Source organism: Rhineura floridana, chromosome 3 (assembly GCF_030035675.1).
Source record: "Rhineura floridana isolate rRhiFlo1 chromosome 3, rRhiFlo1.hap2, whole genome shotgun sequence".
In the NCBI taxonomy this organism is placed as follows: domain Eukaryota; kingdom Metazoa; phylum Chordata; class Lepidosauria; order Squamata; family Rhineuridae; genus Rhineura; species Rhineura floridana.
The window spans coordinates 123,233,697-123,261,596 of record NC_084482.1 but is presented as its reverse complement, the minus strand read 5'-3'; the positions used below and the strand labels follow the sequence as shown (position 1 = coordinate 123,261,596).

Genomic DNA, 27,900 nt, shown 5'->3' with positions numbered 1-27,900 from the left:
AATTATATTTTTTAAAACGAGTACTAAAAATGTCAATTTACCTCATTAGAGTTGGTTTATAGACATGAGGTTTTAGAAACAGGAACACAAGTTAGGTTTATTACACATTTAACATAGATAATATACATTTAGCATGCAGAAACAAGCAGTTCAAAAACAAAATATATGTCCAGGTTCCATATACACTGGAATAGCAGCTGGCCTGAAACTGAGAGCATGCATAGTAAGCACCTTTGGGAAGTCAAAGATTTAGGTAGTTCAAGCCTTAACACAATAAATGTGAAATAATACATATTAAAGTCAGTAACCGGTTGCTAGTACACACCTCCATCCCACAACCCCCAAACATTCAGTGTTTTTTGCAAAAGGACATGGCTTTGAATGTTGGAGAGCCACGGGCACGTAAGATACAACTGTAGGGGCTTTCTGTTGTTAGATTGGGCCGGGCTGCCGAGCGAGTCAGGAAATTGTGCAAGAAAGGCTTCTTGATAGGAGGTTGACTTGTAGGCTGCACATTTTCATTGTTGGCACAGAACCGTTTTTTGATGGAAGATGTTGGTGCTGCCTGGAGCTTCTGTACGGCGTGATACTGCTCTGCAATGCAAGCTGCCTTCTTCCGCATATCCAGCTTCACTAGCATCATGTTGTTCTGAAGCTCAGCCAGAGTCAAGTCCTGGAAGGGAGAGTCAACAGAGAAATTCAGTTTTATGGAGATGCGAAGCACTGGCCAGGGGTTTAGATGCTCACCATCATTTCCCCACAATGCCTTTGGGACCCATGTGGGCTCAGAAACATTTCTAAGAAATGAAGATGGCAGTTGGCTGGAATCTTAAGGCAGTATTTTGTGGCATGCCCAGCAACGCCATATTTAAAAAACAAAAAAAAGGGGGGGGGGGAAGACTGCCACCCTTTTTTCTTGAATTCAGAGCAATCTGGCACAGACAGTGAAAGTGAGAACACACACATCAAATCTGGATCTAGTAGCATTCAAAGGGATCCTCTCTTGTAGATGTCATTCATACTATGTATAGACAAAGAGTTTCAGGTCCTGCTCCACCCTCTGTCCACATCTTTTGGACTGATCGGTGACCAGATCTGTGAGGGAGGGGTAGTTGGTTCTAAAGTCAATATTATTGTGTAATGCGATTGTAAGCACTAAGACTATTCTCCATCTAATAGTTAATTAAAAATGTTACTGCATTTTCAACAATGCAAAGTAACCATCAGTAAATAATAAAGTAATAAAAATAGCATAATATTCACATGGGATCCCCCTTCAATTTCCAAATCACTGAACCGATTTGGTAATCTGAAACAAACATCAGATTTGGCACTGTTCAGCCACCACAGCACAAACAGGGATTTTTGACACATCCTTAAGGATTATTTATTTCATGGAATTCACCTCTCTCCCACACCCCAAAATCACCATCAAATCAAAGATCACATCTGTGCCCATAGATGTATTCTGTGATTTGATGGCATCTATTGGAAAAATCAAGAAAATCTTCGAGGACCTGTGCCTTGGATCAGAGTTTGTGTTATGGTGCTGGATCTGACTTTTATGATTCAATCTATAGACACCAATGTAAACTTTAATGATGGCTTTGGGGAGGATCCCATGTAAAAACTGCAGATAAATATGTTTTTGATTTATAAGATCTGACTGGCTACAGCACCACAATAGTTGTTTTATGATGGGCCATGCTCCCACAGCAGTCATTTTGAAATGGCATCTATGACATTTTTCCAAAATCTGCAGTATGCCCATAAGCCCCAAAACACTGGAGACTCCTGAGAAAGTGACACGTGGCACAAAGCATCTTTTACCACTTCAGGCTGGTGCACTAGCTGCACTCATGTGGACAGACAGAGCCTGGCCTCAATTATTCATGCTTTGGTAATCTCCAAACTGGACTATTGCAACATGTGCTACCTGTAGAAGACTACTCAGAAACTTTCATTAGTTACCTAGAAGCAGCATTTTAGGCTATTTGGGGCTGGCCACTGGAAGCATCATTAACCACTTCCAACATCTTTGCTGGCTGCCAGTCCATTTCTGAGCACAGCTCAAAAGTACTGGTGCTTACTGCTGGGAGTGTGAGGGGGGAAAGGCTTTAAAGCTTTGCCCCCGATGCACACTAAGCCTGAATAGTGGGGGGAGGGGCAGATTTCAAACTGGGATTTATCTTCACGAGGGCAAACAACAAGCATCACATATAGTTTGGCCCTAAGTCTTAGGACACAGATATGTGAAGGAATACCTCTATCATCAGTCCCAAAGCAGCTGGCAACTGCAGAAAAGACCTTTTTTTGGTTGTAACACCCGGCCTTTTGAATGAACACCCTAGGAAGCGTTGTCTGGTGTCCTTGTGTCTTTTTGGTGCCATGCAAAGACTTTTTTAATCTCACTGAATGATTATGATTTTATTGGAGTATTGGGTTTTTATGTGTCTGCCTATGTTATTTTACTGCTGTGAACTGATGTTAGCTGCCCTTGTTTCATTTGTGCTGAGGGGTGGGACAAAAACAATTAAAAAATGTCAGGCTTCTGATAAGAGACTAGCATGTGCAGTAAAGCAGGTGTGCCTCATGTAGCTGCGGAAGTTTGGCAGATTCCTTCTTTTACCTGCTTCATCAGGATGCTGTCACACTTATAGAGAGCCTCACGGAGTTTCCCAGCACTTGTGCTGTGACAACATGCTCTTTCTGCTGACTGGAGGAACTCCGCAAGTTTCTGCAGTTCAGAACGCAGCAGCCTCACATTCTGCAACAGGGAAGAACAGTAAGCACAAGGCAGTATCCAACCCCTCAAGGAAGACTGAACTACATACAGCAGCTAGTTGCACTTGGGAAGAGCAAGAAGTAATGCACCCCCTTGGTTGCAGATGAATGTTGCTGAGAGAGCACCATTTACGTTAGGATAGCAGCACATGGTAAAAAGAAGAATATTGGCAATTGCCAGAAAAAGAAAGTCTGGCTCTATCTACTCATAGAAGCCGTTACCTTTTGGCCTTCTTCTAGCTTCCGGTCCACAGCTGCTGTGATTGGCTTTGCAGAAAGTGGCGGCTCCAGCATCTTCCGGTATTTACACAACTCTAAGGAGCAAACATTACAATAATTTACCCCAACTGTTGACAACGTTTTTGCCAGTCCTCAATACTAGGTCTAAATCTTGGAAATGTGCAATGCTAAAGATGCTTCCCAAGAAGTGCCAAGTAACCCTAGTCTGTTCCCAGACTCTTAGGATTTAAGGAGCAGTGTTTCAAGGTGGATTTGAACCCTGGCAAAGCCATTTTTAGAGGTGTTACACACCGGCTTAACCCCCTTCCTTCCCCCTACAGAGCCATACCCTATAAGCAATAATAGTGTTTGGAAGTTTGACCAGGTCAGAGAGGAGCAAAATAGTTTATCCTACAATGGGAAATGGTAAAAACATACTCTGCTAGGCATTAACACAAATGCAGAAAACTATATTTTCCAAGTTCTGCTGTGTAGCATAGGATATGTTGCAACTGGAGAATCCCAGCTTCAGTTAAAATATATCTAGCCCTCATGATTGTGGGATTGTAGGCAGTGCCTATGGATGAGGACTGGGTGGGGAATTCTAATAGCCATGGAGATCTTATTCTGTTTTGCCTTTCCCCCCTTCTTTGGCTTCCACCACCTTGGCCCTTTCTATTTCAGGGCTACATAACTCAATTATTTCATTGTTTGTAAAGAATTTTGTTTGTGGAAATTAATACTGTGATGTAAGTGCATAATTTTCATAGAACTTAAAATATTAAGCAGAAATGGATCCCCCTTCCTCAGTCTTGACTTCTGTCAGATGGCAAAGTAGGGGAGGGGAAAACGATCATGAGACTTTTATTTAAAAAAAAATCCTACCTTATCCTTAATGTTAATATTTTGTTCAGCATTCTCTTTGCAGCGTGCAACAATCTCTCAAGACAGGAGCAGGATTGTAGGCCAATGGAATTTGCATGCAAGAGGTCCCACGTTCTAGGCCAGGCACCTCCAGCTTAAAGGGTCATGTATGGAACCGTTTCACTCACCAGAAAGGTGTTTCTCTGTGGGCACCAGGACACCCCCAAGTGGGTATTGTCTTCCTTGCTAGTGCTTGAGGCAGGAAAGAGTTAACACTCCAAACAGACCGTTACCACAGCCCCTCCCATGGAGTGCTAGTTTGTTGTCTGACCAAGCTTAAAAAATATAAACTTATATAAAGACACTGACAACATTACATTAACCATAAATAACATGTAACAAACAACTTGCACACCTTCAGTTGTAATAAATAACTATTCAGTCTCCACCTAGACTGTCTGTACCATTTACTGGTACATGTGCCAGGTCTGATCACTGACCCTTCAGTCACCACCCGTTTCTTTATAATGTTTACTGTCATTTGCATCCCAGGGTGGGCCTTGGCAGTGTCCTGGTGCCCACAGAGAAACACCTTTCTGGTGAGTAAAATGGTTCCTTCTCCAGTGGGCACCAGGACACCCCCAAGTGGGATGCTTCAGAGCTGACCTATTGATTGGGTGGGTACATAAACATTCAATGATCTTTCAGCATTTGCTGAATAACTCGCCTTCTGAAGGCTGCCTCAGCTGATGCATAAATATCTATTTTATAATGTTCAGTAAAAGTATTTGGACTTCCCCAGATGGCCACCCAACAAATCTCTTGGAGAGGTGCATTTGTTGAATAAGCTGCAGCAGAATGAGCAAGGATATCTGACGGCAATGGTATGTTTAGGGAACTGTATGCTAAGGCAATGCAGCCCTTAATCCATCTTGCTAAAGTAAAGGAGGACACCTTTTTACCCAGGGTAGTTGGGTGGTAAGAAACAAACGAGTCAGTGTGCCTTATCGGCCTTGTCCTATTCATATATACCTTAGGTGCTCTCCTTACATCTAATGAATGCCAAGCATGCTCTAGAGGATGCTTTGGTGAAGGACAAAATACTGGCAATACTAAATCCTGCTGACGGTAAAAAGCTGTATTAACTTTTGGAACGAAAGCAGAATCTGTTCTCAATATGACTCTGTTGGTATGGGAAATATGAGAGCTCTCAGCTCAGACACTTGTCTAGCTGATGTTATTGCTACCAGTAATAACACTTTGAATGATATTATTCGCAAAGTAGAAGTTTTCAATGGTTCAAATTGTGGTTTTGGAGAGATGACAAGACCTTGTGAAGATTCCATGTTGGAAATCGATGATGAACAGGCGCCGACATCAGAGAAGCCCCTCTTAAAAATCATTTCAGATATGGAGAGCCCAGTGATTCAAAAGAAGACTTAGAAAGCACTGTTGACAACATAGATGCTTGTCTTCTCAAAGTATTGGGTCTCAACCTGTGCTTCAAACTATCATTTAAAAAGAATAACACCTCCGTAATTCCTGACTTCCGAGCCGTAATGTGGTTCCTACTACACCATTTCAAAAATGCCGCCCAGGTATACTGGTAGTTTTGTATTGTGAACGGTCTCATAGATGCCAATATTGTGGTTACCACCTCAGTGGGCAACCCAGCTCTCAGCAGTTTGCTCCGCTTAACTTCCATGTGGTCAAGCTCAACCATTGCAGATCGGGGTGCTGAAGTGGCCCCTGTAGCAGCAAATTTGGGCGAAGAGGCAGACCCATGGGGGCCCGACAGATAGGTTGACAAGCTCTAAGAACCATGACCTCCTTGGCCAATCTGGTGCTACTAGAACAACATTAACCCTCTCCATCCTTACTTTTTTCATCACCTGAACTAACAATGGAAAAGGAGGGAAGAGGTAAAGTGTTCCCGTTGGCCCAGGGGAGTTTAGGGCATCTATGCCCTCTGCTTTCAGTGAAGGGTACCAAGTGTAATATCTCTTCAGTTGATGATTGACATCTGAAGCAAAAAGGTCCACATCCATCCTTACAAACCTCTTGCAGATCATTTTGAACACATCTTTGTGCAGCTGCCACTCTCCCTGCAACACCTCCTGTCTGTTTAACCAGTCCGCTTGTACATTGTCTACTCCCTTTATATATTCTGCTGTCAACAACTGTAGAGTGTGCTGTGCCCAGGAAATCAGTCGTGATGCCTCCAGATGAAGCACTAGTGATTTTGTCCCTTCCTGACAATTTATGAACACTGTCACACAGTTGTTGTCTGTCCTCAACAGTACATGCTTGAGATGGAATAAAGGCACAAAATGCTGCAGCTCCAATCGTGCTGCCTGAAGCTCGAGTAAGTTGATGCTTTGATTCCTGAGGAGACCAAGATCCCTGCAGTATTTGACCTCTGCAGTGAGCTTCCAACCCCTGGAGACTTGCATCTGATGTCAGTGTCTCATGGTGGGTCCTTTAAAGGAACACCTCTGCGTAGGTTGCAATCCTTTGTCCACCAACAAAGAGCAGCCCTCAGTTGTAAAGTCAGTGGAACCAGGAAATGCCTGGAATGTGCTATCTGCCACTGGTATGGTAACAGTGTCCATTGTAGAGGCCAAACATGAAATCTGGCCCATGGTGTAACTTGGATAGTGGAAACGAGCATCCCTAAAACCTTTGTTAAGACCATGATGTCCTCTGCGGTCTTCCCAGCAATGGTTGAACCACCAACTTTATCTTCTGCACTCTCTTCTGAAAGAGATATTGTCTCCCCTTCCATATCTATCATTGGTCCCAAATGCTGCAGACATTGCTGAGGGAACAAATGGCTCTTTGGTATGTTCACCAAGAATCTGTGATCCTGGAGAACTGCTAGTATGGTGTGAATGTCCTGATAAGCTGACTGTACTGTCTGTGAATGAATCAGAATGTCATCTAAATATGGGTAGAGATGCAACCCCTCTTGACGGAGATGAGTGACATGGGTCACCATTATCTTTGTGAAGACCCTTGGCGCTAATGCCAAGCCAAAGGGCATCGCCCTGTACTGATAGTGTTGATTGCCAGAGGCAAAGCAGAGGTACTTGCAGTGCTATGGATGGATTGCTACATGTAAATATGCCTCACTTATATCTATGGAAGCTAAGAAGTCCCGAGGCTGAAGTGCTTCTTTTATGGATGTCAAGAATAGCTAACTTTGGTCAAGCTGGAATGGGTCACCAGAGAGAATTCTGGGAGCCCATGATTACCTAGGACTCCCTACTGGGGGAGATCCGCAGCTCAGTGTCAGACAGGCAATTTGCAACCTGGGCAGGGGGATGTAACTGATCCCTAGCTGTTATTCCTTATCAGCTTCCTGGGAATAGAAGTCAAGAAGAGGGGGCGCTGTAGATCAGAACCCCTGGGTGATGATGTCTAGCTCCCTTATCTTCAAAGGAGTAGACCCCTGCAGGGGGGGATATGACTATTTGCTTTCCCTTCTCCTTGTTGACGGTTAAACCCCATAAAAAAGGAAGGATAAACTTCCAAGGGCAGTTCCCTATTTTCCATCTACCGGGACTCGCTGAAATATGACAGAGAAAGCCTTTTCGGGAACCAGGCTGATCTATGTAAGTATAGGACCTAGCTAGTGAGTTCTTTATTTTACCCTTTTGTCTGTATTGAACCTCTCCCCTTTTGTCATGCCAATGTACCTCATGTAACCCATCTGAGGGTGATAGCTTTAAGGAATCAAACTATTGTTCTCTTTGTATATACAATGCTGTTTACCTTTAAATAAACTATCCTTTAATAGACGAGAAAGGAACCGGGAGGAAGGGTGGTGGCAGTACTGTCGTGAGTAATTACTCCAGGAAGAGGGAGAGTTTTGCCCGAGAAGCAGAGACCCAGCAGAATTGGGACTGTTCTTGGAAGCAAAGAGAACAGTTCTTGGAGAACTAAGGACAAGGGACCCCAAGGGGACAAGTCTTTGACAATGGATACCAATGTTTCCATGCAAAATCTCCTGTATCTTACAAATATGTTGAATAATTTTAGATCAAGCACCGCCCTCCAATCATTCCCTTTTTTCGGCATGATAAAGATGGACTAAACGCCACAAAACATCTGGTTCTGCTGAACCGGTTCTATGGTTGCTATCTGCAACAGGTGTTCTGTTGCCTCTTGCCTGTGCTTCTCTGGATTCGTCGAGCTAGGTGATGGAATAAATGTGTTTAGAGGCATAGCCTGAAACTCTATCTGATACCCGTACTGCATGGCATTTTTTACCCAGTGGTCTGATGTTGTCGTCTGCCAATGTTGTGCAAATCTCAGTAGGCGGCCTCCCAATGGTATCAGCAATAAGTCAGAACTGCTTTGTTGCCTTCCACCTCTATGGGTAGCCGATCCTGTATTTTGCACTGCTGGTTGCTGTTGATTGCACAACTGGAATCGTGGACGACCCCAAGCTTGACTGTTAGCATGGAAATCTCGCCCCTTTCCTCCAAATCTAGATGGACGAAAGGAGTGGTATGGTTGAAAGTGGCGAAAAAGGCACCGGTTATCTTGTTTTTTACGTTGCTGCCATTGCCTTTTCTTTCGTTTCAACTAATACTTTGCTCAGCACATCCTAACCAAACGACTTCTTGCCTGCATACGGTTCTGTAGCCAACACCATACGGGAAGAAACATCTGTCTCCCAATGACAAAGCCACAAAATGTGCCTAGCTACCACTTCAGCAGCCCTGGCCCTGGCTACAAGCTGAGTCGCATGCATTGTCGCATCTGCAATGAAAGCTTCTGTTCTTGACACCTTCAGAATTGTTTTCCTAAGTCTTTCTGGTTCCTGATCTGGATTTTCCAAAACCTCGTCTAACCACAATAATGCAGCCCTTGAAAACACAGATGCTGCAATAGATGCATGAACAGACAATGCTGTTGCTTCATGGACCTTTTTAAGTGCCATGTCCAACTTTTGTTCTGTAAGATCCTGAAATTGAGCATCCCCATCTCTTGAAAGGAAGTTTCTAGAAACTAAAGTAGAAATCGGGGAATCAATGGCTGGAGTTCTCAGCTGCTCCATAAACTCTAGCTCTAATAAGTATAGTTTCTTAGCATATGGTAGTGATTTGGTAGACTGAACTGGTGAGTCCCATTCAGATTTCACTATTTTTCTGAGCAGTGATAGTACCTTAATCACCTTATCACTAGACTTTGTTTCTGGAAGAACAGATGCTCCCCTTGAGGTAGAAGGTGCCTGTTCTGTAACTGAATCCTTCAAATCTAAAGCTGCCATAGACTTGCATAGCAGAGGCATGTAGTAAGCGCTATGAAACAACCTATGGAGTGCTGCTCCTCCAGTTGTGAACTATCACTCCATCTGTTTCCTTTTCCAGATCAACCACTGAATCATCGTGCATAAACTGTTGCCTAGCAGAATTTGATCTGTCAGGTCTGTAAGCTATTAACCCCTGCGCTCTACCCCTAGCCACATCATGTGGATCCGGTGAGCCATTTGCACTTTCCCTTTGCAGCTCCTGTTGCTCAACCTCAGGCATACCTGCCTGACTCATCTGAGCACTGCACTGCCGCATATTTAAGTGACTGCTCTTGTTGCATGACTGCCCTGTTGTGACTGTACAGAAACCACACGAAAAGCAGCTAGTTCTGCTGAAATATCACCCATGAGAGCTCTTCTAATATTTAATTCTGCAGCTCCTAACTGAAAAGACTCCACCTGCTGAAGTTCTTGTTTTGAATAAGAGGTGGGAGCAGAGCCCATCTTAAGTGACTGGGCTGAGTTCACATGATTCTGCTTATGCTTATTTGCATTAAGCAAAACTCTCTGCTGCTGTTGATGACTTTGCCCAGAGACAGCATTATTACTCAAAGACACCGTGGCCACACTGCTCTGTGGAAATTCAGGGTGCTGAATATTAAAACCTGTGAATTCCTCATCATCTTTCTCAGAATCTGAGCAAAAAAGAACGGAAGGGTCTGGAACCCTCTCTTCCTCTGAGAGCATTTCATAATTTACTGCACTCCACTGCCGGGTTTGCTGTCCTACATACAGCGCCCTTCTGCCCTGTAACAATGTTGGCAAGGGGGCATCATCATTATAATCTCTGGTTTCCTCAGCAGCAACCCTTCCTGATTGCTCTGCTACAGGGTTCACAGTATGTTTTGTTTTAGTCACATATTTGCACCCTGATTGCTCTGCTACCGCATTGCTTACAGGGTTTGCTGCACTTTTAACTGTTTTCACATTTTTGCACCCTGATAGCTGTGCTACCGCACTGCTTACAGGGTGTGCTGTATCTTTAACTGCTTTTATGCTTTTACATTTTCCCTCCCTGATTGCTCTGATATCTCATCACTTACAGGGGAAACAGCGGTGTGCTGTTGATTAATGACCACTCTCTGTGGTACCCGTCAAGAATAATTAACTTTGGTCAAGCTGAAATGGGTCAACCAGAGAGAATTCTGGGAATCTGTGGATCCCTGAGACACCCTACTGGGGGAGATCCACAGCTCAGTGTCAGACAGACAATTTGCAACCTTGCAAGAAGATGCAACTGATCCTTAGCTGTTATCCCTTATCAGCTTCCTGAGATCAAAAGTCAGGAAGAGGGGGTGTTGTAGATCAGGACCCCTGGGTGATGCTGTCTAGCCCCCTTATCTTCAAAGGAGTGGATCATGGCAGGGGTGGAATATGGCTATTTGTCTCCCCCCTCTTTGTTGACTGATAAACTCCATAAAAATGAAGGATGCTCCTTCAGTCTTTGTTCCCTATTTCCACCTACCTCGACCCACCTGAAGTTTGACAGAGAAAAGCCGTCTGGGAACCAGGCTGTTCTATTGGGAGAATAGGATGTATTCTACTGTGAGTATAAGATCTTAGTTTAGAAAGTTCTTTGTTATTTTTCATGCTCTGTACTGAACCTCTCACCTTTGTTATGCCAATGTACCTGTAACCCGTCTGAGGGTGATTAGCTTTAAGGAAACAATGCTGCTCTCTCTTTTGTATATACCATTCTATTTACTTTTAAATGAACTATCCTTTTATAAATGGTGTGTATTGGCTTGTAACTAAGGATTCTAAATCTAGTCGTTGATTGCTGAACGCTACTGATTACCATTGATTAATGAGGGTTAATCCCTTTAAAGTTCACATAGGTCTCTGAGATCCCTTCTCTCAGAGAAAGGAACCAGGAAGAGGGGTGGTGGCAGTACTACTGAGTAATTACTCCTGAAGGAGGGAGGGTTTTGCCTGGGAAGCAGAGACCAAAAGGAGTTAGGGACTGTTCTCAGGAGCAAAGAACCCCCCCTTAGGGTGCTACGGGCAAGGGACCCCAGGGGGACAATTCTTTGACAGTACCGCCAGAGTGAGTAGGCCACGCGCTGCCTGTGAGGCTGATGAGTAAAATGGCAGCTGCTTCTGTGTGCACTGCAACTGCTTGTCTTTTTAACCACTGGTTTGTCTGAGCGGGCTGGGCTGTAGGTGCTACCACACCAACTGCTCCTGCTGCTTGCTTAGAGAGCTCTGAGGAGACCTTACTTCGCTCCTTAGGCATTTCACCTTCAGCAGGAGAAGCTTATCTAGTGGTCTTTTGTCTTCCCCTTGTATTTGTTTTATTTTAATTAAACACAGCGAACTGCTGATTACAACAGAGAATCAACCCCACAAATTTATAAAGGGGAGAGGAATCAACCATTGAATTCATTAACTGAGGGGAAAATTACCCAGGAAATTCATTAACTGAGGGGGAAATTACCCAGGAAATTCATTAACTGAGGGGGAAATTACCCAGGAAATTCATTAACTGAGGGGGAAATTACCCAGGAAATTCATTAACTGAGGGGGAAATCACAGAGGAAATTCATTAAATGTGGGGGAACCAGGCTAATTAATCTTAGGAGCTCAAAGTCATACTAGCTAGGTATGCCGAACTGACTAGCAAACACTTAACTGCCATTCGGGCACTTGCAGCGATTCGTTAAACTACATAGAAACACCCATATGCGTTCACAGACTATTAATCTCAACATTAACTACTAATAAATGAATGATATAAATCAGCCAGACTGAAGAGCAAGGTGAAAATCAGTACTGCTCAAGCAAGGCAGGAAAAACAAACTAGCACTGTGTGGGAAGGGCTGCAGTAATGGTCTGTTTGGAGTGTTAACTCTTCCCTGCCTCACGCACTAGCAAGGAAGACAATACCGACTTGGGGGTGTTCCGGTGTCCACTGGAGAACAGGTGATTGGACAAAACGGGAAAACTGACACATGGCCTGAGCTGGTATAGCACAGCTTACTAAGAGGAGACCTGCATTTTGAACAATTGAGCAAGTATGCTAGGCATGCCATGCTTTCATGGCAGCTCACTCATAAATTAATTATACATGTTTTTATAAGGGTTCCCAGTTGCTAGGGCAGCTTGCCTTTCTCTGGACTTTGGCCGTGAAGTCTGATCCCGTGTCAACAACCTGCTTGTGTAGCCACATGGGCTCCAAGAGGAGGGTGCCTCACCTTCTGCAGCTGTTCTCAGCTCTGCTTGACATTGCTCTAACTGGGCTTTTGTCTCTAGCAATTCCTGTTGCTGGCCAGATGCTGCTGCCGCCGCCACTCGTTTGGACCTACGCAGAGTCTCCTCAGGATCTGGCTGCTTTGTGTCTTGGGACACTTGTTGCTGTTTTGCTTCTTGCACAGCATCCTTCAGTTCTTTTATCTTTTCATCCCGATTCTGGAAAAGGAACACAACACTGAGATTACAGGAGATGCTCTGCCTGCAGCTCGCCAGCTGGGAAATGACTGAGGGAAAGCAACTGCAAGAGACAAACTGAGTGATGCACCCCAAGATCTCCTAGAGCAGGGATAGAGAACTGTGGCTCTCCAGATGCTACTGGACTACATCTCCCATCATCCCTGGTTGTGCTTGCTGGGGAATTGGAGCCCAACATCATCTGGGAGGGCCCCAGATGACCATTTCTGTCCTACTGGATTGTGAGATTTCTTGTATGCGCAGGCTCTCATACACTCCAAATTCCATGATAGAAATTTCAGGGCAAAGTTGGACCCCCTGCACCACCCTGCCTCAAATGATTCCTATAATGCACCTGCATACTCACTTTCCTTGCTGGGTATGGCTTGCAGTGTACTAGCGTCATAGGATCGTGGCCAGGGAGTAAGAAGGGCAGATAAACTGCAGAAGCCCCTTAAGACAGGCTGGATTTTGAAAAAGGACAAACTTGACAGTAGAGTTTTATCTTAGGGCTAGAATCAGCAAATGGTCAGGAACCTATCAAATCACATTTGTAACCCCCTCTTCCTCCAAGGCCTTCAGGTGGCAACACACACCCCTCTTGTATTTTCGTTGCAGATTGGGTGATAGCCCCCAAAGTCTCTTTGTAGGACAGACCTGTATTCATTCCATGGAAAGGCATTTTAGTAACAGTCTCTAGTTAAATGAGAGCATTCTTGAACTGTGCAAGAGTCACTCCTGCTTGCACAACTTTTCTATGTGGACTAAACATTTTGTCATGTCATAAGCTAGGGTCCTCAACCATTGGCTGCTTTTCTTTCGTGAGATGGGCATTTTTATGGTGCCCACAAAGGTTTCTCACATTTACAAATGTGGCCCCAGGTCTCAAAAGACTTGGGGACCCTTGACAAACTTTCATGGACTCGGAGCCCGCATTTGATGACACATATCTTCTGATATTCTGCAATAATTAGTTAATGGTTTTTGGTTTAAAAGTTTTACATGGTTTTACAATGTGTACACATACACACTTTGAGCTGTATAAAAATATTATTGTAAATAAATAATATGCCATTATAAATTTGTTAAGCCTATAAAAGGTAACATACATTTCTGCATTTTTGCTGAGTATGGTGCAGCTGCACTGCTTTGAGCCCATGTAAGGAGGCATGGCCCTCAGCAAGGTTTTGAAAGGGAATGCCCTGCCCTTGAGAAATCCTCCAATGCCTCCTCCCCAAAGCTCTTTCACCCCACACACCTCAATCTCCTCCTGATAGTGGTCCGTCAACAGTTCCTTCAGATTTTTCAGCTTGTCCTCGTATAGCTCCTGCAGCATCTCCTTTTGGGCATCCACATACTCACTGCAAAAGAGAAAGGTGAAGGGGGTGGTGGGGAAAGACAGTCATGTGGGAGAGAACAACAAAATGTGGGACTGAAGGCCAAGATCCACTCATGGAGGCTTCCTGGGAAGGACGGGACATGCCTCTAGCCCTCTGCAGACAATACCTGTTCCATTCTTCCTTCTGTTGTTGCAGCTGCATCATCTCATTGCAGATCTCTTCACGGAGACGCAATTCCAGCTGAAACTTCTCCTGGCGCTCTTTCAGCAGAAGACCTCGCACAGCCTCGACCACACGCAACAAGTCCTGGGGGAGAGAGGAAATGTAGAGGAACATGATGACTGGGGTTTCTCAGAATAGGCAAGACAGGCAATTGCCACAGAGATCTAACTACGTGATGTACTCTAGCTAACCAATACTTCATAATCTAGTAAGGCTCTATATTCCATTAAACAGCTTTGAATTATTTCCTGGGTGAGAGACAGTAGAGCTGAAGCTCAGATGTCATCTCATGGCCTACTCTTGGTTCAGACTTGGGTACATGTATTCTGGGCTGGTTCAATGAGATTTATTGGCTGCTCCAATCCTGTGCCCTCTACTCAGGGACTTTGCCAACAGATTTGCTCAATGAGTGGTTGACAAACTACCACTTGCCTCTTTGTCGTATGTGGTCACATCCACTTCATCCTCACTCTCCTCATCAGATTCTGTTTCTTGATCCAAAGCAGCCATAGAGATCTTTTTAGCTTGAAGGCTGTGTTCCTTGATGAGTGACTGGATGGACAGAAGTCCCACCTTTGTAGGAGCTTGTACAAGCTGGAAGATACAAAGTGTTTTACCACTGGCGTTTTCAAAAGAAAAGGAGCACAATATTCACATTTCCATCAGCTCTCTTACAGAGCAATAGAATGGCCACCTTCTGTTTACAAAACTATTGACGATTTCGAGTCAAGTGCCTCTAACAAGTGTTTTGCTTTCCCTGAGAATAGGAAATAGACAGTAATCAAAGGAAAGAGTGCTTTTGAGCATGAGTAGAGATGTCCCTCTGAGTGGTATCATCTTTTTAGGGAAGGGATGGATGGACTTATTTATAGGTGAGCAAGAAAACACACACTTGTAACTTTGTACCCTCTTGTTCTGATGATTGGCTAGGAGGATAACATTCAAATTCAGGTTGGACCAGTCAAGATCTGGCCAAGAAACAGTGACACCAGTGAACACATTCTCCAGACAGATCTCTGCTGAGCACAGTCCAAACAGCAAGCCATGACCAAGCTTTCATTTACACCCATCCTAAAAGCTAATATTCTCCTACAGCAAGAGCTGAATTTTTTTTCAGCCTGAGGGCTGCATTCCTTTGTGGGCAACTTTCCAGGGGCCATATGCTGATAGTGGGTTGACAAAGGATGCGATACATATCTTTGTAAAATAGGCTACATTGCAGCCATGTACACTTCAGGTTTTTACACACACCTCTCTCTCCATCCTTCATCTAGGTAAGCAAGAGGCATTGCTACAGTTCATGGACACATTCTAGCCAGGCAAAAGAACTTGAAGACTGCACAGAGGGATAAGACCTAGGTAGAGTTCCAAGGGCCAAATAGAGAGGCCTGGAGGGCTGCCTTTGGCCCCCAGGAATGAGGTTCCTCACCCATCTGTTACACCCTATGTTTGACATAGGCAGTTTCATTGATAGTCAGAAATTCTCCCCTTGCATCCCACCCTTTTTGTTGTCTAAGCCTAGATGCCCACAAGTCACATTCAGTCCCCACTCTAAACTCTCCTGCTCACATGGTGACGATTGAGAAACAACGGGTTGTCTTCAGCATAGTGCAAAATAAGTAGCTCCGTCACTGCAAGGATTTCTGCTTGTGCAATGGAACCCCTCCCCCGGTGCATCCCCCTCAATAAGCTCTAGGGGGTTCCCTGAACCCCCTGGAGCAGTTTTGGGGAGGGCATGTGAGAAGTTCCATTGTGGTAGCCATAATCCTTGTGCTGTTGGAACAAGTTAGTTAAAAATCAGGCAATCTCATTGGAAGAGGGACTTGTCAAATGTGAATTCATTTCCCCAGTGCACACAGCACAAAGCAGAGAAACTGGCCAAACTCCACAAATGCTATCAAGTTGGAGGGCTTGTATATTGCACTCCCATGATATGCTCATTCAAGAGAGGCCAGACCAGCCCCAATGCCAGAAGTGATGGTTAAATCTTACCCCCACAGCAACATGACTCCTAAATGTGGTGCTTGGTCTCCTCCTCACTCCAAACAGCAGCCACTCATTTATAGTGAAGGGGTGCTGTCAGGAGTATCATGGGGATGGACCTAAACTGCTTCCTGCCCCAGTGGTCCTAGCTATTAGGCATCAAGCATGCTTATAGCTACAGAGCTCCATCCTGGATTCTTTTTCTTTATTAGTGGAAGAGCCGCAGCTCAGTGGCAGAGCATCTGCCTTGCATGCAGAAGGTCCCAAGTTCAATCCTCAGCATCTCCAGGTAGGGCTGGGAGAGACCCCTGTCTGAATCCCAGGAGAGCCACTGCCAGGCAGTGTAGACTATATTGAGCTAGATGGACCACAGACAGCTTTGTATGTTCCTATCATGCTGGAGCACTCCTATGCAACAAAAGACGTGCAGGCAGATTATAGCTCCTTCCTGCTTTCTATGCAGCCCCACCTGAGGAAACTCCAAATACCTATTGTTAGTGGCCCATTCCCACATTGGTGCCAGCACCTAAGGCCCAACCAAGTGCATCATGAGTGGAAATGTAGATGGGAGAATGCCTGCAACTTGCACTGCTGCTCCTCTGTCTGGATTCAGGGGCTCATAGCAGAGCCTGTGTCAAGTTTTGCAGTCTCTTCCGGCCAACCAGCTACGCTGTATAGCCCACCTGTATTCAAGGATCCCTCAGGATGTGAATTGCCAGTAGAGTGGAAACGTTACGTATTCCGGCCACTGAGTTCAGCCAAGAGGAGCCGAGATAAGGCAGAGGAAGGATATAGGAATGGAGAGACCAAAGGAAGGAAAATGGGGAAACAGAGTTGCAGGGAGAGTGCACGTATGATCAAGCATACTTTGGGATGCAGAGAGGGAAAAGAAATGATGCTGTGGAGAAGAGGGATTAGCAGCGAGACCGCCAAGGCCATCCAACATTAACGGTTCTCTGCAACTTCACCTGCAATGGCTTCTTGTCTCACCTGGCTAGCAATAGCTGAGAACTTCGCCACATGGACGGTCTCATCATATGCTGAAGCACATGGACTAATATTCACAATCATACAGGACTGCCCTCGTCCGGTGAAGAAGCCTTGGAATACACGGGTTACCTTGCTGTCCCGGAAGGGCACAACACTCTGCTTCAACCTGTTAAGGAAAAACAAAAAGAGTAGAAAACAGGATTGAAGCTTAGGAAATAGAGCTAGGAAGCAACAACTGTACCCCCCACTCCTGAGAATCAATTCTACAAGCCCCAGAGCATCTGCATGCAATTAGCAACATCTCAAACTGGGAGCAGGCCTTGTACAGGGGGTGCACTTTCCTGGCATCAGTCAGGGCTACATGCAGCCACTGGGCTGGGAGCTAGAAAGAGGGAATTGTTCCAACTTACCTCGTTTGCTGGTTCTGGCGCAGCAAAGTGAGGCAACGGCCCAATGTGTGCAAGGAGGTGTTGATGTTATTTGCTTCTTTCAGGCGGTCCCCAGCTCTCTGCTCTTTACAGCGCTCCGAGCCTGCTAGGTCACAGAGGGACAGCCTGGGGAGGAGGGAGGGTGGGGACAGGATTAGGATCTAGGAGGTCCAGTCCTACCAGCCCTGCCTTTCTTCTCTTCCATCCTTTTCCTTCCATCTTTGTTTCAGGTTAACAAACATGAATGCCACCCTGCTGACCACCGTCAAATGCACCCAACTAAAACCCATGACAATTCCATAGTCTAGGATTGAGATTGCTCTGCTCCAGATAAGCACCAAGGGCTCATTATAAACAGATTCTCGTTCCTGGTCTGACACATTGCTGGGACATTGAAAGAGCCTCTGAAAACTACACAGACACTAAGGCATCATTCTGAGAAGTGCCCGCCCAATGTGACTTAGCGTAGCTCTCCACCCCACAGGGTACACAGTGGAAACAGGTCTGCCCTTCTGAACTCCCATGCCCTCAAATGAGATCACCCTTCAGCCAATTGTCAGGGAAACCCATAATTCTGCCCTTTGTATGCAAAAATTCGACTTACTCACTGATCTTTGGAACCATTCCACCACTTCCCTGGAGATGTAGGATGCGAACAGAGAAAATGCTGTGACTGCAGAGAGCAAGAGAGTAATGCAAACACACAGTTTGGCTCAGATTCTCACCTCCATCAAGAACGCCTGGTTTGAAATGTTAAAAACTAAAATGGTTCTGAGGCAAGGAATTGTGGGGGGAACATCTTGTCTGAAATGGGACCTCTGAGAAGGCCATGAGTTTGCAGTTCTCACAGCTGAAGCTAGTTGATTAGGCTATAAGCAAGAACACCTGCTTATCAGTGGAGACTAGTACTTCAAGCCAAGCAGCCTGGGAAGGTTGGTGTGTGCATGTCCGTTAGGTGCGAAAGCGCCAGATTTCATCATCAGAAAGCCCCCTGATTGGCTAATTAATTCCTGGCTGCTGCTGGGTATTTTCCCATAAGAATAGGATTCAGACCTTAGCTTTTGTCCCTCAACGTTCAGGGCGCTACCTGATGTTGAGGTTCCATATTCCATCTGCTATCCTGGCGATGCATATCTGGGAGATGTGGAATCATGAAGTTATTTTGCTGTTTACCTCTATTGTAAGTATACACTAGGCTAGACAGTTTTGTTATTTTTGTCTGACTGTAACTCTCTGTATTCTGGGCTCCTGCTGGGAGGAAGGGTGGGATATAAATCAAATAATAAATAAAAATAAATATTTTACCTGGTCCTCAGGGGTGTGGGTTTTAAGGAATTAGTTTGCTGCTATATTTGTGCACTTATATTTTATTTAATAAAGCTACTTATTTATCAGTGTGTGTTCACTGCGGGGAAGATTTAGCTCTAAATCCAACATCTTGGCCATTTAACCACAGACTACCATATATCTGGGTATTTTGCCTAAAGGCTCCAGGATCCTTAGCAGGTCTTTTTCTGGCACTTTCAGTTACCCCTTGGCCCAGAGTGGGTGACCAGGATTAAACGGTGGTGGCAGTTTACCTACCTTACAGTGTTGGTGTTGGTTTACTCAGCCCTGGTAAGGGAGGCATGGGTTGTGGCTTCCCAGGATCAATGGCCCTGGGTTTGGGAATTGAGTCCTGGGACTGAACCCTGGAGCGGTTCATAACACCCCCATCTTCTCTCTCTCATATATACACTTCTCTCCAGCCTCTGTAGGGTTTATTTTCTTATGCAAAAAAAAAATGCTTTGCCAGTCCTGAAAGATACACTTTCGCTCTACCCTTCCGCTGCTAAAAGAAATAATGACACTTTTGCAGACCTGCGGCTAGAATGCTGATTCACGTGGGTGCTGGCAAAGCTCTGATTTCTCCGACCCAGTTTCAGCAGTTTCCAGGCCTCATCAGCATCTTGAACATTGATCCAGTTCAGATCTGGGAACAGGAAACGCAGGTCAGGGAGCTGAAATATTGGGATTCAGGCTTCACATCTCTTTGGGGGAATCACCCTCAGTAGGCAGACTGCACCTAGTCTGTTACCCAGCCCACATGTCCATTGCTGCCACCCACCCAGAATCAAGGCTTATTATGAGAGTGGATCAGGCTGGGGGAAATGGCTGACTAACCCATAGTTATAACCTGGGCAAGCAGGCTGATCTCTACCTTTGACATAGGGATTGCCCGTCTGATCTTCGCACAGCCGCAAAGTGGGTCTCTTGCGGTTTGGGCCAAATGCAGTCGTCTCCAGCAAGTCATAAATCAGTTCATTGTAGATCTCAAAGAAGGAGACCCAGATGGAAAATTGCACGTCCTCTTGAGCTTGCACTGAGACACTATCTGGATCAGCCCAGCGAGGCCCCGTCTCTGTCAATAAACATCAAGTACATATGTTGTCAGTGACTGCAACAACCCACAGCTTGCCTTGGCTAAGACCGACTGTCGAAAAGTGCATCCAAAAGGCATGGCATTCTTTCCCCATGTCCTGGCCTGACTAACTAAACAGATTATCTTGACCCATTCCAGTCTGGGTTCAGGCCTGGTTATGGGACTGAATCGGCCTTGGTTGCCCAGATGGATGACCTTTATCGGGAGAAGGACAGGGGGAGTGCGACCCTGTTATTCTTACTTGATCTCTCAGCGACTTTTGATACCATTGACCATGGTATCCTTCTGGGCCGACTTGGTGAGATGGGTATCGGAGGCACTGTTTTACAGTGGTTCCGATCCTATCTCCAGAGATCCTATCTCCAGAGAATAGCATTGGGTGATCGTCTTTCGGCCCCCTGGCAGTTGTGCTGTGGGGTGCCTCAGGGTACCATCTTGTCCCCCATGCTGTTTAACATCTATATGAAGCCCTTGGGAGTGGTCACCAGGAGATTTGCAGTGAGATGTCAGCAGTACGCTGACAATATCCAGCTCTATTTCTCCGTAACATCTGAATCAGGAGAGGCTGTACAAGCCCTGGACTGCTGCCTGGACTCAGTGGTGGTCTGGATGAGGGCCAATAAACTGAGCCTGAATCCTAGCAAGATGGAGATGCTGTGGGTTGGTGGTTCCCGAGTTAGGATAATTGGTCAGCTGACTGCTTTGGATGGGGTCATACTCCCTCTGAAATAGCAGGTTCATAGTCTGGGGGTGCTCCTGGATCCATCTTTGTTGCTAGAGGCCCAGGTGACTTCAGTGGCTAGGAGTGCCTTTTACCAGCTTTGGCTGGTAAGACAGCTGTGGCTGTTTCTGGACCGGGATAGCCTGACCACCATTGTCCACTCACTGGTAACCTGCAGGCTGGATTACTGTAATGCACTCTATGCGGGGCTGCCCTTGAGGTCGGTCCGGAAGTTGCAGCTGCTGCAAAATGCAGCAGTGAGACTGATCACTGGGGCAGGGTATCGCCAACATATCACCCTGCTGCTGGAAGAATTGCACTGGCTGCCCATTTGCTACCGGGCCAAGTTCAAGGTTCCAGTCTTGGTGTACAAAGCCCTATACAGCTCGGGACCAGGATACCTGAAAAACCGTCTTATCTTTTATATACCCAGTCGATCACTGTGCTCTGTAGGTGAGGGCCTCCTGTAGATCCCATCTTATCAGGAGGTCTGTTCCACACAACATAGGAAATGGACCTTTAGTGTGGCGGCACCTGCCCTGTGGAATTCCCTCCCCTTAAATATTAGACAGGCGCCATCTCTGTTACCTTTTTGGTGCCTATTGAAGACCTTCCTCTTTTAACAAACCTTTTAAGTCGAGACCTATCCCAGTCTGCGTCTGAGTTGGAATTGCTTTTTAATATGTTCTTAAACTTTTAAAAAAAAATGTTTTTAATCTTAGATGTTTGAAAGCTTTTTTAAGAAACATTTAAAAAAATGTTTTGTTTTAATGTGTTTTAAAGTTTGTTTTTATGTTGTTTTAAAGTTTTTAGTGCTTTTGTTTGCCACCCTGGGCTCCTGCCGGGAGTAAGGGAGGGATACAAATCAAATAATAAAAAAATAAAATAAACTGTTTTCAGCAACAGTACAGTGTTTTACTTTGTAGGTCCCATGCAGTTAGTGATGGGAGGCTTTGGTATCAAGTGATTACTACATCAGAAGTGATTTGAAGGAGCTGCATAATGTGGCTGTCACTCATAAAGTATATCGATGTATCCCCATAACCCGCTCCAGAATTGTTACAGAATTAACATGTGGGTGCTGGTGCTAGAGGTTTTTGTTTGCTTGTTTGCTTTCCCCCCTTGTTAGTGGGGTGGTTCTATTTATTTTGGGATTCTACACCTCTTCTTGTGCTCCTCAACTGTGATAATAAAAAACCCTCTCCCACAACAGGAGGTTCAGAGCAGCAGGTACCTTCCAGCTGGCTGGTGTTTGTCTGATTAGCAAACTGGCAGGTGGAGGAGAGGCCGCCAATGCCACTGTCAATGCTTCCACTTGCAGCTGCTTGTAGCTGGGATGCTCCGCTGTGACCTTTGCTCAAGGAGGTAAGCAACTCCTCCTGCAAATTCAAAAAGAAAGAAAGAGCCCCAAGTTGCTGATCAGGGCACTTGTCTTTCACTCGGAACTAGAGACTCAACAAGGGTTTGGAGTCACTCACCTCCTTCATCCCACCACATAGCAGGGCCTGCTTTTTGGTTTCCTCCTGACAAACCTGCTTGCTATCCAGCCAGGTTACTTCACTCGAAAGGAAGGGCTTCAGATCTGTGGCCTGGTACAGCCGCGTCCCGATACTGTTGAATATGATGGCCAGGGAGCGCGGCAGGATCCCCCCATCAGTACCACTACCTGCAAGTCAAAGAAGTGAGCAGACATCAAGACAAGTGGGCTCCCTGATAGGCAGAGGTTGTTGCCTGAACCAGCATGGCTTCTTACCCTGGATGGTGTAAGTCTTCCCTGAGTTAGTGACTCCATAGGTGTAAACAAGCCAGTTCTGCCCATTGAGCACATCCTTCACCACATCCTTCATTGTTGCATCAAAGAAAGACTTCTGGCCCACCTCTGGCCCAAAGATCTACAAACCCAAGGGTGCCACAGGTTAGTCCACTTGCATTACTAAACAAGTATGGTCAGAGCAAGGATGGGGAACCTGCATGCCTCCAGATGTTGGACTACAACTTCATTCATCCTTGACCATTGGCCAAGCTAGTTCAGGCTGATGAGAGTTGCAGATCAAAACATTTGGCAGGCCACACATTCCCCATCGACATATTAGACTTCGGCAAAAAAAACCACAGGCAAGGGTTAGTCCCTACTTTTCCACTACTTCAGAGCCCTGCAAAGCCCTTTCAAAAACTACTGTCCATGTTTGATTCAATGTGTGTCCAACAAACAGGAGCTCCACGCTACTTGATCTAAGCACATACCTGGGTGAAGGTGAACTTGTGCACTGCCTGACCAACCCCTCGTTCAGTGTTTCTCATAGTGAAGGAATCCTTGGGTGCTTTGAGAAGAAGGTTCTCAGTGTTCTCAATACAGATGCAGCCCTAAAGAGGACAGTTAACATTCTGTATGCAACATTCTTTGCCACAGCAGGACCAACCCCTTACTGCATGCATGGTTAATTATAAAGATTTAAGCCCCACCTTTCAATCAAATGACCGCCAAGGCAGCTCGCAGCATGTTATAGACAAGACTACCACCATCTCCCTTTTAGTTTAGAAAAAAGGCGAGTAAGGGGAGCATGATAGAGATGTATAACATTATGCATGGGGTGGAGAAAGTGGCTAGACAGAAGTTTTTCTCCTCTCCTAATACTAGAACCCGGGGTCACCTGATGAAGCTGAATAGTGGAAGATTCAGGACAAACAGAAGAAGTGCTTCTTCATATAGCACATAGTTAAAACTATGGAATTTGTTCCCCCTAGGTGGAGTGATGGCTACCAACTCAGACGGCTTTATCAGGGGATTAGAAAAACTCATGGAGGGTGAGGCTGTCAATGGCGTCGAGCCATGACAGCTGTGTACTGCCTTCAATATTAACTTTGAAATGTATTACCAATTGTATTGTTTTTATTGTTTATTGATTTATTTATGTATTATTGATGGCGCAGAGTGGTAAACGGCGGTAACGCAGCCGAAGCTCTGCTCACGGCCAGAGTTCGATTCCAACGGAAGGAGGAAGTCGAATCTCCGGTAAAAGGGGTCGAGGTCCACTCAGCCTTCCATCCATCTGTGGTTGGTAAAATGAGTACCCGGCACACGCTGGGGGGTAAAGAAAGGCCGGGGAAGGAACTGGCAATCCTACGCCATATATACGGTCTGCCTAGTAAACGTCACAAGATGTCACCCTAAGAGTCAGAAACGACTCGCACTATAAGTGTGAGGACACCTTTACCTTTTTTATTGATATATTATTGTTTTATTGGTGTGTTTTTATACAGGTGCTCTTTTGTAAGCCGCCTTGAGGGCCTTTTGGCCAGAAGGCAGGGTAGAAATATTAAAATCAAAATCAAATCAGTATCAGAGGGAGGATGCCTTTGAATACTAGTTGCTGGGAACTGAAGGTAGGCCGAGAGCTGTTGTGCTCCAGTCCTGCTTGTGGGTTTCCCATCAGGCCACTATGGGAAAGAGGACGCTGGACTAGACAGACCTTTGGCCTGATCCAGCAGGGCTCTTCCTGATGTTCATATGGCAGGCAACTATGGCCAGAATGGCTTCCCTCTCACTACTGCAGTCTGGGGGGCAACTGCTGATCTTTCTGGCACTCTGAAGCTGCTCATTCCTCTGGCTGGGGTCAGGCTGATCTTCCCCTTGCCATGGAGTCGTGCCTGGGAGGGAAGGAAGGTCTGCAACCTCTTGGTGCTGTTATTCCTCCAGGTAATGACAGAGACAAGAGTGTCCTTCTCCGTTCCCCTGCAACCCCAGGGCAACTGTTGCATTTGCTCAGCAACACTCCTTCCTTCCCAGAAGATTGGCAAAAGCACCCCTAACACCACTTAGATGGCAGCCCATGCCTTGTCCCAGGCACTTACTTGATCCTCATGTTTTTCCACCTCAGCTGGCTTCAGGGGCCGCACTCTTGCATATACCTTCACTTTCCCATTGTCAACAGAAGCAGCCTATGGAGAAATTACACATATGTTCATATCGAGGATAGTCAGCAAAACTGACCCAGTACTTTATTCTAAAAGTTTTAGTGATCCGTTATTTGTTTTTAATGTTTTTACATACGCTTTTTTTATTGGTTTGTCAATTGTAGTAATGTTTTTTTTTAATTTGTTCACTGCTTGGAGAATTATTGTGAATGTTAAAAACTCCCATAATCCACTAGAAAACATAAGCAAAAATCAACCAAATCTCAAGCAAGTTCTACCCATGCATCCCTCCTTCTGTTTGTAAACTAGACTGTTTACAGAGACATGAGGGGATTCTATGACAGAGGTTCCCAAACTGTGGTCTGCAGACCACCAGTGGTCCACAAGCTTCATTTAGGTGGTCCATAGTGTGGACAAGATCATACACAAACCAATTACCTGGTCTTTTTGATGTAAAAGCAAAACCTTATCTTCCTATGTTACTAAATGATCTAAAACCTGACTTTCGTTGGAGCATATTGTGTATTGGAGGCCCTAATCTATTTTGGCTGTCTTTACTTATAGTATGATGGAAAAATAGATTAGGGGCCTCCAACACAAGAAGTTTACGAACTGCCATAACAAACACAGGCTTAGTGTTCTATTGCTGCTATGTGTATTTACCACTTAATAACAAAAGATCCAGATGGAAATAAAATTTGTCAGTCACACTAAGATGGCAGATCTAGGCATGCTAACCCGGGAATCAGCTCCACTTAACATGGTGGAACTTACTTCTGAGTAAGCATGTTTCGGATACTAAGTGAGTTATTAACAAGGGTTCTTCAGTTACATGCCATAAGCATATCTCCAGAATCACTAACAGCTGGAGATTAGTGCCACAACAGTTATGTGCTTTGCTGGCTGCTCTAGATGACCAAATATGAGTGAAGCTCATCTCATTCCCAGTCTCTCCTATCCACACTTAACTTGGGAATGTAATGTAAATGTACTGCCTTCAAGTCAATTCCGACTTATGGCGACCCTATGAATGGGGTTTTCATGAGGCTGAGAGGCAGTGACTGGCCCAAGGTCACCCAATGAGCTTTGTGGCTATGTGGGGATTTGAATAAGACCCATTGAACTCATATCCTGTTACATAGTATGTATGGACTGCCTTCAAGTCGATCCCAAGTTATGGTGACCCTAAGAATAGGGTTTTCATGATAAGCGGTATTCAGAGGGGGTTTACCATTGCCTTCCTCTGAGGCTGAGAGACAGTGACTGGCCCGAGGTCACCCAGGGAGCTTCATGGCTGTGTGGGAATTCGAACCCTGGTCTCCTAGGTCATAGTCCAACCACTATGCCACACTGGGTCTCATCCTGTTACATAAAGACCCTTAAATATGAGCTCTGACCAGGCTCTCTGACATTTACCTTATGCGTTGAGAATCCAGTTTGGGCAATTATCATCCACTGTCATGGGGGACCAAGACCAACAGAACGAACTAAGCTGCTTCTCTTGTCTGTAGAAGCTAGATCAGGGCTAGGCAATTAGATACTCTCCAGATGTTGTTGGTCTATAGCTACATCACCCCTGACTATGGGTCATGCTGGCTGAGGGAAAGCTGGAGTCGGACACATCAGGAGAGCATCACATTGGCTGCCCCCAAGCTAGAGAAGCATCCTTGGGGCAAGGATTTTAGGTCTTCATCTCACTATTCTTACCTGCTCACTGCTTGCAGAGATGGCAGAGAAATCTGGCAGGAGAGCTCTGCACAAGCCAGCCGCACATTCTGAAGCAGTGGATTCCAGCACAGGAGAGACAACAGCTTCTTCATCAGATAGCAGCCCTACTGGGGAAGCAAGTCCATGGGCCATAGTAGTCATGTGCTGGTCCTACAAGAAAAACCCATAGGACGAAGAGTCGGAAAGGATGCATAGGTTTCCCTCCAGGCTTTGCCATCTGGTTTCCAGGTTCCTTCTTTGGCACTTCCAAGTAAGTCAATTATAACAACACTTCCTATAACTGGAAGATACTTGTGATGCATGCATGCCAGGAGCATGTTCAAATAGGCTCTGGAAGAGGGCAGGAGGGGCTTCTTAATACCACCAGCAGGAACCCCTGGGTATGAGGGAGAATTTTTGGTTTTGTGGAGGACAGAGCCTTGGCTCTTCTCAAAAAAACCAAACCACCAGACAGCGATGTGGGGCAGAAAATTTTCAAGTCCTTAATTTTTCCACGGAAAATTTTCCATTTCATGAATCCCATTAGTAACAATGAATGGATGCCTATTTGCAAATATTAAGCGTTTTTTTTTTACCATTGTTCACTAAATACAAATAAAACAAACAAAGTTACATCACTCTCTAGGGCCATCAGAAAATTTACCAATGCAAACTGATATTTTTCCGGGAAACCCACATCACTGCTGCCAGGAAATAAAAGCTGTCCAGTGGAGACCGGTCCATTAGGACAAATGGAGCACTATTCCACCAACTTCCGTCTTAATGCAGGGAGAGGACCTGCTGCTAACACATACAAGCCTAGAGCCTATAACGTGCTTGCCAGGCCCCGTCGCTCAAAGAGGAGCCTTTCGAACTTTATTAAATTCTATAAATGCTTAAAATTAATTTAATTAATTAATACGGCTGGCAAAGTAGTGAGAGAGAAAGGGTCCACGGATATCAAAGCGGAGCCACTCTCAGAGCTCAAATTAGATGCGAGAAACTTTAACAAAATCTGCAAGCCCCCCCCCCCGGCCGTTGCAGAAGTAAAGGGGCCGGACGGCTGCAAATTCAAGGCCAAGCCACGATGGAACATGAGCAACAAAGTCAAGGGCTGGGAAAGTAAGTCAAAAGTTGCTCTCCCCTTGCCACAGCACATCTCCCGCCACTCACCTGGCTCTTTCCCCTCGGTGCTCTGTTCTACTCGGCTAGCTGAGCTCCGTCTGTTAAATCTCGACTTTCTGTACGAGTCGCGACAGATCTCTGTAAATTTCTTCCTTCTGCTTTTCCTACGCGTTTCAAACCTCGCGGTTGACCCAATCAGCCAATCAGAGCTCGCAAAACTCAGCTACCAATCATCGCCTGGGAGCGTGGCCAGCATCCGGGCCAGTATGAGGCTTGGACCTCCCGGTTCTGTTTGTGATTCTCTCCGGCATTTTATTTCCAGGCAACTGGGGGCTCCATGCGCAGTGGTGGATGGAGCTCCCGTGTGTTGGAGAGTGCCTTGTTTCACGTGCTGCTGTGTAGGAGCCTTGCTATTGGTCTTAGCCAAGAAAACA

The 27,900-nt window shown here is 45.5% G+C and overlaps 1 protein-coding gene across 2 annotated transcripts; it reads right to left on the bottom strand.

The window, feature by feature from the left end:
* Positions 1–70: 70 nt before the first annotated feature.
* Positions 71–27,768, bottom strand: KIF20A (kinesin family member 20A). 2 transcript variants are annotated; one of them, XM_061617661.1, is made up of 19 exons: positions 27,515–27,766; positions 26,342–26,512; positions 24,572–24,658; positions 22,964–23,083; positions 22,473–22,611; positions 22,198–22,385; positions 21,954–22,098; positions 19,777–19,977; positions 19,437–19,548; positions 18,181–18,249; positions 17,559–17,702; positions 17,149–17,314; positions 14,608–14,769; positions 14,120–14,259; positions 13,872–13,974; positions 12,382–12,595; positions 3,007–3,098; positions 2,630–2,767; positions 71–673 (listed from the first exon to the last, which is right to left on the bottom strand). In XM_061617661.1, exons 2-19 carry the CDS (start codon positions 26,501–26,503, stop codon positions 350–352), a joined length of 2,706 nt encoding a protein of 901 aa, XP_061473645.1. In that variant the 5' UTR covers positions 26,504–26,512; positions 27,515–27,766; the 3' UTR covers positions 71–349. The 2 variants fall into 2 exon arrangements, with proteins under 2 accessions (XP_061473645.1, XP_061473646.1); XM_061617662.1 differs by lacking the exons at positions 71–673; positions 2,630–2,767; positions 3,007–3,098 and adding an exon at positions 4,948–8,359 and having other exon boundaries at positions 27,515–27,768.
* Between the last annotated feature and the right edge of the window lie 132 nt (positions 27,769–27,900).